Source organism: Argopecten irradians, chromosome 4 (genome assembly GCF_041381155.1).
Source record: "Argopecten irradians isolate NY chromosome 4, Ai_NY, whole genome shotgun sequence".
In the NCBI taxonomy this organism is placed as follows: Eukaryota; Metazoa; Mollusca; class Bivalvia; order Pectinida; family Pectinidae; genus Argopecten; species Argopecten irradians.
Window position 1 is genome coordinate 52499223 of NC_091137.1, and position 15187 is coordinate 52514409.

General features: G+C 36.2%; 1 protein-coding gene across 1 annotated transcript; it reads left to right on the forward strand.

Moving 5' to 3' along the window:
• Positions 1-10054: 10054 nt before the first annotated feature.
• LOC138322550 (zinc transporter ZIP10-like) lies at positions 10055-14909 on the forward strand. The gene is made up of 5 exons (XM_069266561.1): positions 10055-10177; positions 11924-12065; positions 12394-12690; positions 13350-13537; positions 13852-14909. The coding sequence occupies exons 1-5, from the start codon at positions 10100-10102 to the stop codon at positions 14002-14004; spliced, it is 858 nt and encodes a 285-aa protein (XP_069122662.1). The 5' UTR covers positions 10055-10099; the 3' UTR covers positions 14005-14909.
• The last annotated feature ends 278 nt before the right edge of the window (positions 14910-15187 follow it).

Below are 15187 nucleotides of genomic sequence, written 5' to 3' on the forward strand. Positions count from 1 at the left end.
GATACAAATTGTCTTTAAGGAGCCAGTCTGTTTTGTACAAATATATTAATTTTCAATTCCAAGGTGATTAAATGAGTGTTGATACACAATATATATAGCAGTACTTATTTTCATGGTTTAGAGTTTGAAAGTACAGAAAAAACACTATTTCATGTGTAGAAATTATTATTATTTTCGTGGTTTAGCAGCACCCGATAAGAAAAACCAGGTGTCTACACAACAACCATATTTAGTGTTTTAAATTTCAAATACAATGACATTTCCGGTCATCTACTGTAGAAAATCAAAATCGTTAACATCAGGGCCCAATTTGTTCAAAAGGTGATATAAGTTAATCACAGTTTAATTTTTCTTTAACAATTTTCAAATCAAGATAAAATAATTTCTGGTAATACAAATTTTACAAAATTTTAAATGTATTCTACTGAAGAACTCCATTCTTTACTTACTTTAATGAGTTAGTGAAGATATGATCGCGATTGATGTTGCAGAAATAAGAAATGAAAATTTCACTAATCATGTGATTAAGCTAACCATGCTTTGAACAAAGGCCGGGCCGTGATTATACACAAAAACAGTTTCATTTTTGGATATGTATGTAAATTGTATAATCCAATATATTTAATTAAAAAACAAACTTCGGTTGGGATACATGTTTATATATTTCAGCCAAACAACAGACTTCTCATTTTGAAGAGGGACAATGTGCTGATGAAGTTTTGGTGAATATGCTTTTCCAGTGATGACTTGATGAAAAATTTCATGTCAACACAAAATGTTCAAATCTTTGTTGTTGGGGATATCTTGTTAATTTTGCTTTTTACCAAGGTTTTGAATGATTAAAGTTATATGTGCCGTAAATTGTCTGGGCGATTTCTAATTTTGACATGCTTCATTTTTTTGTGAGGTCATCGGTCATGACCATAGGATCAGGTATGTTTGAAACCATGTATGTGTCATGCAATCCTGTCGGTCAAAAATTCCAAAATCCGCCGTCCATGCCGTCCGCCGTCATCAAAACACAAACTCTGCTCATTCCGGGTTATTTCAAATCCGAAGAATTTTATTGTAACGAATTCTATCTTTTATAACCACGGAATGGCAAGGGTATGTCTCATATTTCGCTATGTAGGTTTGCTGGGATGGAGGGCATGACCAAGTTTTAGTTTTCAATAAATGACCTTGACCCCCAATTTTTTTCAATCAAGGTCACAGGGGTCAAAAAAATTGGCTAAAATCTTTAATAAACCTTCTTCTCAAGAACCAATTAAGGCATCTCCGGGTACTGATATTAGGCCTGTAACTCATGCACAAGATGGGATAAAGGACATAATCCAAGTTTGTTCAAATGTAATTGACCTTGACCTTCATTAAAGGTCACAGGGTGTCAAATAGGCTAAAACTCCTTTAAAAAATTTCTTCATTGTGAATAACTAGAACCTTTGTAAGGAGACCTCTGATATTAGACCTGTTGCATGCTGGGATGAAGGGCTACCAAGTTTTTGTCAAATTCTAGATGACCTGATGTTCATTCAAGGTCACGAGGGTCAAATAGGCTAAAATCGGGTTTAAACAACGAGTTCTTCATCAAGAACCAGAAGGCGGGTGATTGGGGTACTGATATAGGCCTGTGAAAATTTGCTGGATTGAACTTTAACCACACAGCTACCAAGTTTGTTCAAATAAATGACCTTGACCTTCATTCAAGGTCACAGGGTTCAAAATAGGCTTCAAAATCCTTTAAACAAACTTCTTGTGAGAATTTTCTAAGAGGCCTGGAGACCTGAATTTTGTGGCATGCTGGGATGAAGGGCTACCAAGTTTGTTCAATAGATGACCTTGACCTTCATTCAAGGTCACGAGGGTCAAATAGGCTTAAATCTTAAACGATTTCATTTTCAAGAACCAGAAGGCCCAGGTACTGGATATTGGGGCCTGTGACAATACTAAAGGGCTACCAAGTTTTATGTTTTAAATGAATGACCTTGATCTTCATCAAATTGTACCCCCGGGGTGACAAATAGGCTAAAGTCTTTAATTACTTCTTCTCAAGAACGCTTAGAAGGCCCATAGGTACAAAACTTGGGCATGTAGCATGCTGGGATGAAGGGCTACCAATTTTGTTCAAATAAATGAATTGACCTTCAATCAAGGTCACGGGTCAAATGAGGCTAAAATCTTTAAACGACTATGTTGTATTGTATACTGTTTCATCCTCAATAGTCAGAATGACCGTTAAGGCCATGGGCCTCTTGTTTCATTATTAATTTATTAAAACCATAAGGGTTTGGGATGAATAAATAGCTGTAAAAACATCAAAATGTGTCTTTCAGAGACTTTATAGTGCGTTAGTTTTGAACCACGGGAGATTTTTGTACTGATAAAAATTGTTGTTTTATGACCTTGAAATATGTTTAATGAAAAAGACTGTACCTGCGAGAGTCGACTTTTTAGAATTTGACTTAGAAAACATTGTAAGAAATGTGTAGAATGACTAATGTGTAGAGCCACAGACAATTTGGACTTGTGCATGGTCTCACCGTATGTACTCCATTTCAGACTTCACTTTTGTGTATAAGTAAATGGGTCATTTGGCAGTACGTGCCCGAAAAATTCTGTCAGCTACATGTATTGTATATGTAAAATTCAAAACCTGTGCATGAAGAAACGCGCACTGTAATTTTCAAAAAAAAAGTTCGGTAATTTTTGGTGATGAATAATATATTAATAGGCCTCATCTTGATTCGTTGAGTTATGGTTATATATACGGCAAAGATAACTTTAAAATCCATTTCACATGTCAACACAACACCTGTACCATCCTTGTTTGTTGGGGATAATGCTGTTAATTTTGGCTTCCGCTTTAGAAAGAATCTGGAACACAATTTGAAACCAACAGCATATTTGTACTTGTACAGGTTGATAAAACTGCTCTTTATTGATGCATTATTATTAAGCTCTGATAATAGGTTTGGGCATTTTAATTTTCTAGTGCTTCAATAGTATCTCCACATGTCATTATGTGTTTTTGTTGGTCTCGATGTTTCAGCCGTGAAAGTTTCCCATTATGAATAAGATACTTACAAATCTTTGGTAGATTATTCAGCCCTCACTTAGGATACTGTAATTCCTCTGGTTATTTTTAAGTTCTTGGTTAGAAAGGGAATTTTTCAAAAAAGTTTAAAAAAAAAAAAAAAAAAAAAAGGTACAGGCACGCAATGGAGTTGCAGATGTAAATAGGTTACGCATGTAGCCACAGAGGTTGTAACAATGCGTTTAATTGATATTCTTTCGGTTTGCGGGGTTGTACAGTGTTATAGCTTCTCTAGAATATGCATCTGGCTTTGATATGTGTCTAACATGATTGATTGAATACTTAATTCCCAGATAGATGGGCTCGGGGGGGGTGTGTGCAATCGATAGAATTCTTAATTCATCCCATGTGATAGAGATAACGCGCGGAGGACTATGTGAACGATAGAATACTTAATTCCCCAGTTAGATGGTGCTAAGTGCTCGTGCACGGATTGAATACTTAGATTCCCAGAATACGATGGCGGCCGTGCACCGCGAGTAGAATACTTAATTCCCGCAGTGAAGATGGGCGCTGTGTGCCGATGAGATACGAGCGAGGTAATTCGCAGATAGATACGCGTGGCGATAAGGAATAACTTAATTCCCAGATAGATGGGCGGGACAAGTGCACGAAATTAGAATGTAGCTTAATCCCAGATAGATGGGCACGGGGCGCAGCGATAGTAATACTTATATGCCCCAGATAGATGCGGCGCACGAGCCAGTTACGAATACTCTAATTGTACCAGATAGGGTGGGCTGTGCACATGATCAGAATACTTAATTTCCCAGCTAGATGGGCGTGCAAGCCGATAGATTACTTAGATTCCCAGATAGAGGGCGCCGATTCGCCCAGATAGAATACTTAATTCTAAGATAGGATACCTGGCTGCCACGATAGATGTACCTAATAAATTCCACATATTAGATGGCGGGTCGCACGATAGAGATAACTTAATTGCCCAGTTAGTATGCTATGGGGCGCTGCTCGATAGAATATACTTATTTCCCCAGATAGATACGCCTTGGCGTGCACGAATTAAGATTATACTTATTTATCAGAGATAGATGGGCGCGTAGCACGATAGGAATTACTTAATTCCTCGCCCGAGATAGGAAGGACGTGGATAGTGAGATAGAATACTTAAATTCCCCAGATTGATGGGCGAGGCTCGATAGCAGTACTTAATTCCCCAGATAGATAGGCGTGCACTTGAAGAAAGCTTAATTGACCCATCAAATGATAGATTGGGGTGATTACGATAGAAATACATTAATTCCCACTGCATAGCATTGGGCCGTGCACAGATAAATTACTGAATTCTATCAGATAGATGGGCCCTGGGCTACGATTAGAATACTTAATTCCCCAGATAGATACGCGTGAACGATAGAATACTTAATTCCCTCAAGATAGATACGCCGCGTAGATTACGATTTAGAATACGTTAATTCCCAAGATAGATGGTGCATGCAACATAGAATACTTATATTGCCCCAGCTAGGAATGGGCCGTGCCCGATAGAATACTTAATTCCCCAGATAGTAATGGGCCGTGGCACGATAGATTACTTATTTCCCCAGATAGATGGGTCGAGCTCGAGAGAATACTTGAATTCCCAGATAGAATGGTATGGCGCGATAGAAAGGCTGCATTCCCCAATAGAGTGGGCGTGCACGATAGAATACTTAATCCCCCTGCTTAGTAGTGGGCTGGTCGCACGATTAGAATACTTAATTCCCCTCGCATAGGTTGATGGGCTCGCGGCACGATAAGAATACTTAATTCCGTCAGATAGATAATGGGCGTGAGAACGTATAGAATACTGTTAATTCCCAGATGAAGATGTGTGCGTGAACGTATAAGAATAACTTAATTTCCCCGGGGATAGATAGATGGGCGGTGAAACAGATAGAATACTTGAGTATTCCTCAGATAGATACGCTTGTAGCGACGAGATAGATCTATCTTAATCTTCCAGGATAAGGCAGGGGCGCGCACGCTCGAATACTTATTCCCCAGAATAGATGGGCGTTCACATAGAATACATAATTCCCCAGATAAGCGGCGCCGCGCACGATAGACATACATAATTCCACAGATTGAGTGGGCGCGGTGCACGATAGAATACATTAATTCCCCAGATAGATGGGCGATGAACCCTCGAATAGGGAATCCCCAGATGTAGTGTAGGCGTGCAACGAATAGAATACTTAATTCCCAGATATAGAATGGGCAGGGCACGAAAGAGAAGTTAATTTTCCCCAGATAGATGGGCGTGAACGATAGAAAATACTTCATTGGGCAGATAGATACGCGGGAACGATAGAATACTGTACTTCCGCCAGTATAGATGGGCTAGGTGCTACGAATGATAATACTTACTTCTCCCAAGATAGCATACGCACGATAGTGATACGATAGAATTACTTAATCATCCCCAGTTAGGGATGGGCGAGTAGTGAACGATAGGAATACTTAATAGGCCATATTAGTATGGGCAGTTGTCGGTAGAAATACTTAATGCCACCAGGATAAGGTATGAGGGGGTGCACTGTGTTTGAAATACTTAATCTCCCCAGATTGATGCTGCCGAGATCGATAGATATATTGAATTCCCCAGATAGATACGCAGGTGAACAGATTAGAGAAAACTTTAACTTCCCATGATAGATGGAGCAGAGAAAGATCTAGATACTTTATGTCCCAGATTGCATGTGGCGAGGACCGATAGACTACTACAGAGTAATTCCCCAGATAGAATCATGTGTGCTGATAATTGAAGTTCTAAATTCCCCACAGATAGACTAGCATGGCACGATAGCATACTTATATTTCGCCCAGATTAGATGAGCCTTAGATGAACGAACTAGAATACTTAATTGTCTCACAACGTATAGTAACGCTTTGTAGAACGATGGAATACTTCTGACACTTATTTCTCCAGATAGATATGGGCGTGCATCCGATAGAATACTTTAAAAAGTTCCCAGGATAGTTGGTAGCTTTTTGTGCCACGACTTAGAATAACTTAATTCCCTGCGAGATTAGAATGGGCGAGCTCAATAGAATACCTAATTCCCCAGATAGATGCACATGCACTTTAGAATTCTTACGTCTAAGATAAGAATGGCGCATGGCACGATGTGTAGAAACTTCTTAAATTCCCCAGAAAGTTGGGGGCACGTAGCACGATTTACGATTTAATACTTAATCCCTCCAGTGATAAGCGCTGGCGGGCGGTGCACGTATGATAGAATATACTTGAATTCTCCGCCAGATAGATGGACGTGCACGAAGAATAGCTAATTCACCTTGCGTTCACTGCCCTATGGGCAAGCACGATTGAAGACTTAATTCCCTTGATAGATACGTCCGTGGCACGAAAGGATACATTTAATTTCCCAAGATAGGATTGCGGCCCGCGCCTACCGTGACGATCAGAATAACTTAAGTCTCCAGATAGATATGCGTGCACGCTATAGAATTACAACCTTAATTCCCCAGATAGATTGCGGCGTAGCACGATTGTACTACTACTCGGTATTCCCATGAATAGATGGGCGGTGCCACGAGTAGCTAATACATAATTCCATCAATATAGATACGCTGGCCATGGCGCAGGTAGATTACGTAAATTCCCTAGATGGATGTTGCGAGTAGCACTATTAGAAAAGCTTCAATTCCCTTGATAGATGGGGATGCATGCACGAATTAGAAATTCCCCAGATAGATGGGCGTGCACTATGAAGTCACTTTAATTCCTGCGCTGATAGATGCACATGCACGACTAGCATTTTCTATAATTCCCAGGTTAGGCGCAGGGCACGCACGATAGAATTTCTATAATTCCCCAGATACATACGCGTGTCGCACGACAGAATACTTAATTCCCCAGATAGATGTGCATGCACGATAGAATACTTAATTCCCCCAGTATAAGATGTGCATACACGATAGAATACTTAAATTTTTCAGAAAGATGCGCGTAGCACGATAGAATAATTAATTCCCCAGATAAATGCGTTTGCACGATAGAAATACTAAATTCTTCAGATAGATGCGCGTGCACGATAGAATACATAATTACCCAGATAGATGCGCGTGCACGATAGAATACTTAATTCCCCAGATAAATGCGTGTGCACGATAGAATACTTAATTCTTCAGATAGATACGCGTGCACGATAGAATACTAAATTCTTCAGATAGATGTGCATGCACGATAGAATACTTAATTCCCCAGATAGATGCGCGTGCACGATAGAATACTTAATTCCCAAAATAGATGTGCATGCACGAAAGAATACATAATTACCCAGATAGATGCGCGTGCACAATAGAATACTTAATTCCCCGACAGATGCGCGTGCACAATAGTATACTTAATTTCCCAGATAGATGTGCATGCACGATAGAATACTTAATTTCCCAGATAGATGTGTATGCACGATAGAATCCAGATAGATGTGCATGCACGATAGAATACTTAATTCCCCAGATAGATGTGCATGCGCGATAGAATACTTAATTCCCCAGATAGATGTGCATGCGCGATAGAATACTTAATTCCCCAGATAGATGTGCATGCGCGATAGAATACTTAATTCCCCCAGATATGCAGCGATATAGAATATTAATTCCCCAGATAGATTCCGCGCAAAGAATAACATTAATTCCACAGATTGCACGATAGAATTTGAATTCCCCAGATTGATGTGCATGCACAGATAGCAATACTTAATTCCCCAGATAGATTTGGCATGCCGATAGAAAACTTGATTCCCCTGAGCAATAGATGTGCATGCGCGATAGAATACTTAATTCCCCAGATAGATGTGCATGCACGATAGAATACTTGATTCCCCCAGATAGATTTGGCCACGCGTGTCACGATAGATGTGCATGCACTATAGTATACTTGATTCCCCCTGATACATGCGCGATAGAATACTTAATTCCCCAGATAGATGTGCACGATAGAATACTTTGAATTCCCCAGATACGCGGTAGCATTGGCAGAGGTAAATTACTCCTACAACAAATCATTTTAGAATTAGTATATATATATATATACTGATATTTTTATAAGTAAAAGAACTTGTATGTTTTAGATATCAAATTGTAACTGTAATAAGTATAAAGATTTTTTTCTTTACCTCAAACAATGATTACGTATGTGATTTAAATGAATTCATTCCAATCATGTCTATTGGTATTTCTGCGAAAATTGTATTGCCCATAATGTGTATTAAATTACAAAATTAAAAATGATCTAGTTTAAGTATTGTGACAATATCAAGATTAACCCAATAAAAGATTTATAGGAGATAAAACATTTGTGTTCTATTATTGTTTTATTAATAAGCAGCTAAATACACATATATAGTAGTCTGAATTATTCTATTCTATTGATAGCGAATAACAAGTTATAGTTGAATGATACTGTATATGCAATGAAGTGTGCTGCATTTTTGTAAATACCTATAAATCATTGATAGAACATGTGTATGTATTATTTGTACGATGTTGGCATGCATGTTATGATAGTGTTGATGAAATGTAGTAGTTTTGGAGGAAATCAAGAGAATAATAAATGATAGAAATCATTTGGACTTTGCATATAGAGATTTGGACGTCTCTTGAACAAAGAGAGGGACAATTCATGTTTCGTCTCTTCATCATTGATGATTCGGTCTTAAAGAGGGACAATTTCACTCAGGATAATTCTTTTACATAAGCAAGCAGCAAAAAAAAAAACCCTATGGCATAAATGTATTGTTATACATTTCTAATGAAACATATAACATAAAATATTGACAAATTCCACGTTATTGTTTAGTATTTTAATTAATATCGTTGAAACATCAAATCGTTGATCAATACGCTTAAGCAGGTACAATATAATATGGACGCTGTACCCATACCCGAGCCAAAGTCAAGCATGTTAAACAAATAAACTACATAACCACTGAGAAAGTGGTAAAATGATTTTTTAGGCTTGACAATTCACCTAATAAGGTACACACACTACTGTCAGAGCGATTTGAGCAGTTCTAGACAAAAGTTGCTTTACTCTACGAGCAAATGCAAGGGACAGGGTTCGGCATACAAGAAGTTCGACCACAATGTGTAATGGAGGACAGCGATCGAGTTTGAACATCTACACACATGTCACCACCATGGGCTTTTCAGGAATATCAGAGTAAAACCGACTGATCTAATTTCCATTAGAACTGGGTTTTTTCCGATATATGTACACATTTTAATGTTCTCTTAGACTGAATTGTCCCTTTAAATAGTATTGTGGAGATTTATGTTTTAACAGGTTATAGTACTGATTTCCCTCAGAATTCTAAGTGAACTCGAGGAAGACAGAAAAAAAGCTTAGCGAAAAAGAAATACATAGTTTAGATAGTATAACGTCGACCTATAGTGATAGCTATAGTGGTAAACACGTTATATCAAAATATAATACGTCCATATAATATATAGGGGAAACGAAGTGGGAACATATATTTGACCCGGTATTATGATATAAATTGGTAACTTGTAAAGGATTTAGAAGACCTCGAATTACTATTATATCCAGTCTTCAAATTCTTGATAAAATAAGAAGACTAGACATTAACTTTAGACATATTTCAGTGTACTGACTAACATAGCTGAGGTCAAATGTAATACAGATCAGTGGTCATCATGTTGAATTGCAATATTTAATGAGTGTGGGATATACACGCGATTCCTCGTTATCACAGTGGGATTTCCATCGTCTTTAATAAAAACCTGTTAACAATTCATTTAGTTGACTAGCTTATATCGTCAACAGCTTTCATATACTTATAAATAGTAGTATGTATTTACAATTACAATGTATCGAAATCTACACCCTCAAACGCTCAAGAGGTTCAAGTACTCAACTACACTTCGTGTAAATGTGAGGCTGATGCGACTTGGTAAAAACCGACTGTAAGTGAGGAAGATGACGAGCATCATACGGCAGTCCTTAAGGGCCTATGTGGAATGGCGGCCATTTTTGTTTTCTTCACCATGGAGAGACTGTTATCTATTATTACCAACCTTAAACAAAATCGAAAGAAGGTAAGTATAGTTTGTATACCTTTTAGAGGCAAGTAATTTACACTATCCAATATTAAGGTTGTAAGATTGGGAACAATACCAGAAACTATCGTTACATTCTATTGTTTTGTATATTGCTTGAAAGGACTTTGTATGGTTTGGGCCCTTTTCAAATCCATTAATCCTTAAGCTAAGTTAAGAAAAAAAATGAAAGTTGTAGCATTTAAGATATTAAGTACATCACTGTTTCAATCATAATGGAAGATTTTTGTTATTATTGCAGCTCTTGTTGTCACAGGCGATTAGGAATTTGCTATGTTTTTTTTTCTGTGTGAACCAATAAAACGCAATCTTGAACAAACTCTCATATGGGCTCAGAATAGATAAAAGCATTTGATATACATCTTCAAGAGAAATATAAAGTTTGTTCAATGATGCGTTTTATGGTTTCTAGATGAAACACTTAGCTGAGCTGGTATTGACGATATGTTCAAATTTGAATACTCTATCCATGTTTAGGATGGTTACCATAGCAACTACAGCTATAATGATTCACAACTATCATATTAATTGTGTCTGAAAAGTGCCCAATGCTTGAAATTCAATGATTTAATAATAAAGTAACAGGTTTGAAAATTGGATTGATATTGGGAATCAAAAGGGATACAAACCACATATATAGTCCTTTGGTGTTTATAAACAATCCTGGAATGTCAATATCTTCTATATAAAATTTCCTTTTGAAATTGTTTGAAATCTAGGTTTAAACAATAGTACAAGGTGGAATAAAGATGGCATTTGAGTAATCACTAGAATGTCAGAATGTCTGTTTTTACCACAAACGTTGTTGTAAACTTGTACTTTGAAGATAAATAAAGACAGTAAATACTGATAGTTTTCACAACAGTAGTTTTCATAACAGTAGATGTCGATCGGTTGCTATAGCTACCAAATGAAAGATCATCATGGAAACAAATAAAATTGTAATTGATCATGAATAGTTATCAGGTACCTTTACACATGATCCTGAAATTATCTTGATTTGAATTCAGCTGAATAATAAGAAATAAAAAATTACCCATATGAGCTGTTTTGATTTGATTATCATGGTCTCAAATGCTAGGTAGAGGATACGACTTAGCTTAGAAATCTAGTGGTCAAAAAGCTAATGTTAGTCAAAGATGATCCGGCGTTTCACATAATAAGTGATTTTATACGAATTTGACCTTATTAATTAACTATTGTGTAATCATTGCATTGTTTTCGATCCAAAAAACATTGTCTAAAATGAAAAAAAAAATGACAAAATAGTGTTTTCTTTAAAAACGATAGCAGTCAAGCTGAAAAAGCTGACATTTCATCTGAATAATCATCATTGTGAGGAATCTCATCTGCTTGATATTGTGTTGAATGACAGCCAGTATATATCTTAACGCCAATTACTAGCAACCATTTTCAGAGTCTCTGTTCATGTCAAATTAAGAAAATCTTGATAAAGGTATCCATACCAAAAGAACGTAAAGACATTGTTCAATAGTGTCGCCACCAATTCATAAGATTCGCCAGTTTTATCACCTTTTCAAATAATAGCGGTCTGCCTGAGATCTTGCAAGACTTCACAGTTGATTTTATAATTTTGATCACGTGGTTACAAGCAGCGGGCGTTTTAAAAAAATGATGATTGATAAGAAAAAGAAATTATAATGAAATGTAAATGATTTAAGAACAATACTGCATTCTGTAAAAACGAGATTGTATATATTTCAGACAAAACCTGTGTTTGAGAAGACTTCAAATCACCTAGATGATGAACAGACGATTATTCCATTGACCGATGGGTGTGGTGCCATGCCTGTCATTGATCTCGACTGTAAAGAACAAGTCATTGGCATACATCCAGCACAGAAAGGTAATTTCAATTCTTCACTCCTAAAACTGAATAATATACTCGGCAAGAAATTATAAAAGTAGGGTCAAAATGAATTTTCAGAAGTGACAGTATAAAAAAACTGTTATTTTTTTCTAACTTGTCTGGTGAGTACTTCAGATTTTCAGGATTTTTTCCCTTTTCTTAATGAGAAAAAAGGTTGTTAAAAACTTGAATTTGCAATAATATCGCAAATATTCGTACAGAACAATATACTTTAACTTGAGTTTCAGCAATCAACGTTGTTAAATGCTTAAATTGCATTTTTTTCTCAAACAATCGTACAGTACAGTATAATTTGTATTTATAGCACTCAACAATTTCTTTGAGTCGTCTTTGGAGAAATGTTCACTTGAACACAAAACTTACAACACAAATGGATTTGTTGACGAGGTGAACTCCAGTGATGCTTTGTGCCGATCCACGCACGGCCACTCCCATGTACTACCAACTACGGTTGCCTCCCTTGCATGGATGGTTCTTCTTGGCGATGGAGTACATAATTTATGCGATGGACTTGCGATCGGAGCTGCCTTTTCTAGTTCAATCACTGGGGGGATTAGTACATCCGTGGCCATCTTTTGTCACGAGCTACCACATGAGATTGGTATGTTTTATAGTTCTTATTTTACTGCATCTCACAATGCCTACCTTTCCAACGGCTAGATTTCTTAAATTTTAAATTATTCTCTGTCAAATTTTTATAACAAATAGTTGTTCTCATTGTTTGTATTTTCATTTGATAAACACTTTAAATCAGTAAGAAAATTACAGTTTTACAGTTTTTTTAATTGACATATCAAAATATTATAAATAATTACATGAAGATAAAATTTACTAAAAACAGTTTAAAACGCTGGTAGAATAGTTCAATCGATTTCTTTCATAATGTTTGTTATGAAAAAAAATCCCCAATCAAATTCTTTACATACCTTTTGTTAAACACTGTGTCCTTCAGTGTGCTGCATGTCTTACTAAAATAGAGTAAAGGTATAAGAATGGGTTAGAACTTGCATTTGCAATATGAACGTGCAAAACTATATCGAACTAATACACTTATTGACCTAATTTACGGGCATTTTGGTGATTTCATTTTGCCATAAAGGCGATATTTATCTTATACGATCTTTGTGTCTCCATTGGAAAGATGTGTTTTAACCAATCCATACATTGCAAACGCAATAACATAATTTATCGGAAACAGACTACTTTCGATTAGGACGTTTGATTAGTTTTATACTTACGGATTGTGTATTTTGTTACCAGGTGACTTCGCTGTACTGTTGAAAGCAGGAATGACGGTAAAACAGGCACTCGTATATAGTACTGTGTCCACTGCGCTGGCATTTATCGGCATGGTGATTGGTGTTCTCATTGGAAACATTGGGGACTCTATCACGTGGGTGTATATCTCTGTGGCTGGAATGTTCCTCTACATCGCACTGGTAGACATGGTAAGTTTGGCTCTACAAATACACTTAACGAGATGTTTCAATAGAATATTAAATATTTCTTAAATAGTAATTCTCCTATTTCGGGCAACACAAAGTCAAATCCTTCGGTCATGCAAATTCCGCTTGTTTCTTTATGATGGCTTTGAATAGAAATTTAATGAGATAAGTGGATATATAAAAATTGGTGAACTAGATACGAATTTATGAATTGTAAGTAAAATAGATTTTTATTATTCCTAAAAGCTAGAAAAACTTGATGTGAAGTAAAATAGATTCAATGAATCACAACACAAACTGTTTGTTTTCTTTTCTAGTTACCAGAGCTCACCATCGTGGACATAAAGCAAGGAGAAAATCCACTCTTCCACCTCGTCCTGCAGGTCATGGGAATGATCCTAGGGGTCTCCATTTTGCTTCTCATTGCTTTGTATGAAAAGAACCTGATGAACATCATGGAACCAGTATAACAATGTTTCACACGAGGATTATGACGGAATCCAAGACATCCTGAATCCAGCACGATAAATTGTCAACTGTATGGCTGTTAAATATATATTAATGAAATAATCCATTTTTAGTTTGCCTAAGAGATCGAGGCTTATGGAAATAGTTCCTGTTTTGGCGTTAATATTGGTTAGGATTATGATACAAGGGTTGAAATGTTGATTTCTTTAACATCCAATTATTTATTTTTTGTTATGTGGATTCCCTAAATTCGTCTGCCATAGTCTTACCTTTTTATACCTACGTTGTAGATTTACTGCCTTAAAGTCAAAATATGTTGTGAAACCTCTGGAAAATGATATGTGATGGAATCATAAATATATACATATGATACCAATACTTGAGCTATTTTATACAGGTGCATTCTATGCATAATAAATCATTTTTGACAATGATAAAATGACATAAAAACTGTTAGTAAATGTGCTTTTTTCTTTAAATGTTTAGATGAATTGACTTCTTTTTCATAAAAATAATTTATTGGCAGTATTTTTGTATACACTTAAATATAAAATGTCCATACATTTTTTTGGATTATATGAAATCTTTTGTATTAACTTCGGAATTTATATAGAGCATAGTCATAATTTCTTTTTGTCATCAAATGTGTTTACAGATATATTGCACAATGAAATAATTAAAGTGTCACAGAAAATTTTAAATTAAAACGACATATTGATCAATTGTAAAATGTTCCGTCTTTGCATATTACATATTTACCTCCTTTGCGTAGAGGTATCCATCGTGACGTCATGATTTTGTGAGCGACATTCACGTCTTTTGTCTACCCTCAAGGCAGATAACCCTGTAATATGCAAATACGGAATATCAACTTGTATTTTTTAGGTTAGAAATATTCCAAGTTGGCATCATCACACAATTTTAAAAAAAAATAAAAAAAATACAACATTAATTCCTAGTGATAATATTTTCTGTGGACTACTTAAAATGCTCCACCGCTGACGAATGGATTTTTTCTCTATCAAAAACAGCTGCAGACGAATTGGTAATTATGGAATGAAATACTGATTGCGCAAGTATCAAAAGGGAAATAAATCATTTTGTACGTATATACACGATTAAACATCACGTATTGTTCAATTGATGGGTGTCTGTTATGGTCTGTCTGCGGTGCTTAAATGTCAT